The sequence below is a fragment of the Sinocyclocheilus rhinocerous genome, unplaced genomic scaffold (assembly GCF_001515625.1).
Source record: "Sinocyclocheilus rhinocerous isolate Xijiao unplaced genomic scaffold, SAMN03320098_v1.1 scaffold1112, whole genome shotgun sequence".
Lineage (NCBI taxonomy): Eukaryota > Metazoa > Chordata > Actinopteri > Cypriniformes > Cyprinidae > Sinocyclocheilus > Sinocyclocheilus rhinocerous.
Genome location: NW_015657961.1, coordinates 999,573 through 1,002,049, shown reverse-complemented (window position 1 = coordinate 1,002,049; position 2,477 = coordinate 999,573). Strand labels below are relative to the sequence as shown.

The 2,477-nt window shown below is 39.3% G+C and overlaps 1 protein-coding gene across 1 annotated transcript in view; it reads right to left on the bottom strand.

The window, feature by feature from the left end:
- Positions 1 to 2,477, bottom strand: part of LOC107721697 (partitioning defective 3 homolog) — a 102,337-nt gene that overhangs the window by 40,231 nt on the left and 59,629 nt on the right. Inside the window, 3 exon segments of the mRNA XM_074560112.1 lie at positions 18 to 98; positions 1,850 to 1,885; positions 2,398 to 2,470. Of these exon segments, the coding sequence (XP_074416213.1) occupies positions 18 to 98; positions 1,850 to 1,885; positions 2,398 to 2,470 (190 nt within the window).

Genomic DNA, 2,477 nt, shown 5'->3' with positions numbered 1-2,477 from the left:
CCAACCCCCGCCGAGCCAGAATCACTCAGAGGCACTTCCAACGTCAGGAACTCACGTGTCCCGTCTGGGGTTAAGACCAACTCCTCATCTTCTACCTTCTACAGAGACAGAGACAGAGAGAGACATTACTGTAATTACCAACTGTATAGAAAGAAAGAAAACTTGGTCATCTTTGCATTGAAATGGCTGTTTAATCTTCTTCATCAAACTTAGACAGAAAATGGGGGAACAAGGACAGCCGGGAGAGAGAGGTTCATTGAAAAAAAAAATATATATATATCTTCATGTTAATAAACTATCATGGTTTGTGACCTCTTGTGATCAGCCGTTCAGAGACTATTTAAAGACATTTACTCACCCTCAAGTCATTCCAAACCCATATGACTTTCTATCCTTCATGGAACACAAAACGAGCAATTCTCAGGAAGCCTCAACTGAAAAGAGTCACCCCAGTGCAATTCTTCATAATCATCTTTTTGTGTTCCACAAAAGAGATAAAGTCATACAGGTTCGGAATGACATGAGGGTGAGTAAATGAAAATTCATTTTTGGGTGAATTTTCCCTTTAAAACATGACAGAATAGCTAATTTCTCGTATCTTGCAGTGTGCAATAGACTTTAAACACTATGAATCTCTGCACTAGACGTTTAAAATTCAAGTCACTCTCTTGTCCAGTACTATGTCCCTGACACACACAGCTGCCATTTTCACCTGCTTTTGAAGAAAATTCAGCACATGTAAATGAGGCGGGGAGGGCAGCTTTCATGAGAAATGATGCCCGCCAAACCTCTGCTCTCTGATTCAGACACACAGATAATAAACCCATTACGTCTGCTGCTCTTCTGACCTCTCCAGTGACTCCCTCATGTTAGCGGCTGTCAGTGTGTGAGTGTTTGTGTGGGAAAGAGAGAGTGAGAGAGATGAGACAGCTTTAACGACCATCTACTGAGTGACTGCTCTATAAAGTCTATCTTTATTGAGCTTTAATCACCTTCACTTTAATGTAACAACCTTCGACACACACACACACACACACACACTTGTGTTCAGAAGGAAATGGATGGCTTTCATTTAGTTCTCTCCTGCTCTCTGGACCGCCACTGTTAGAGCAGATCTTATCAGACTTGAGAGGTTAATGCACAAACAACGGCGAGAGACAGAAAGAGGAAAACAGACAAAAAGAAGAGAGAGACAGGATGGGCTCACAATGACCTTTCACACTCTCACAGTGTTTCTGAAGCGCACAGCTGCAGCTCTATACAGACCAAATGTTCGAATGCAAGGTACGCAAGTCGCATCACGTCAAAAAAACTGCATAACTCAAATAACAGCGATTAGATTTAATAATCACAACCAGATGAGTATGAAATAATAATGACTAATTTCCTGAGAAAATCACAGCAACAAAGTCTTTTAATACAGCACAAAGACAGAAAAGGATACAGATTGAGATACAGAGAGAGTGAGTCAGATTAATTACAGTCATCATCTATAAATGACTGAAAATGAAGTAATTTACTCACCCACATCATCTCAAACTGGTATGACTTTCTTTCTTCTCCAGAACACAAAATCTTTTTTAAATGATTATTTTTTGCAATAATTTCTTTTTTTATATATAGCTTACTTTGTGTTTGCAGAAGAAAGAAAGACTTTTGGAACAACATGAGGGGGGAGTAAATGAGTTTTTATTTTTGGGTAAACTATCCCGTTAGTGCTGGATCAGAATCATTAAAGAACAACACATGCACATACTTTGCATGACAACAATTGCACTGAACCTCTCTGTTAACAGTTCTTCTCATGTACAGATGTAGAGAAGTATGAGCGGGTGTGTGCAGTTCTTACCCATTCTCTTGTGTTCTGCATTGCTGGTTCTGTGTTCTAAAGAGAGTGAGGAAGGAGAGGACTATGGTAATACTGCAAATGAAAAACCCTAAATGCTAAAAACAAACATGCAGAGAGTGCAACCAAAGATGGTTCTTAAGATCACTCAAACTGGGTTTAATATCTTAGTTCAATTGGCTTTTTGCCTTTAATATGAATGTGAAAATTGACCCAATTTACCTGAATTGACCCTTCTCAAACTAAGAGGTAAAACAATGATGTTTTTCAATCACCAGTAAAAATAAATAAAATGAAAAAAGCTAAAATGAAAATGGTAAAAGCTAGCTGAAATAATCAAATAGAAATAGTCCTCTTTATAGAGCTCTCATTGAAATGCCAATAGTGTGAAGAAAATGTGAAATTGCAAAACTTAACCTTGACTCAAACACCACGTGGTGAGACTCTAAACGTCAGAGATGCTGTGCGATATAGTGATGGACAGTTTTATGAAGACATTAGCAGGAGGATTTCACACCTCAACACTCTCTCATGCACACACAGATCCTTACCATCTCTCTGGGTAGAAAGGACTCTTCCTGTCTCAGTACCTGAAGACTCACAGTCCCGCCCATGGGCGTTGCCCTCAGCA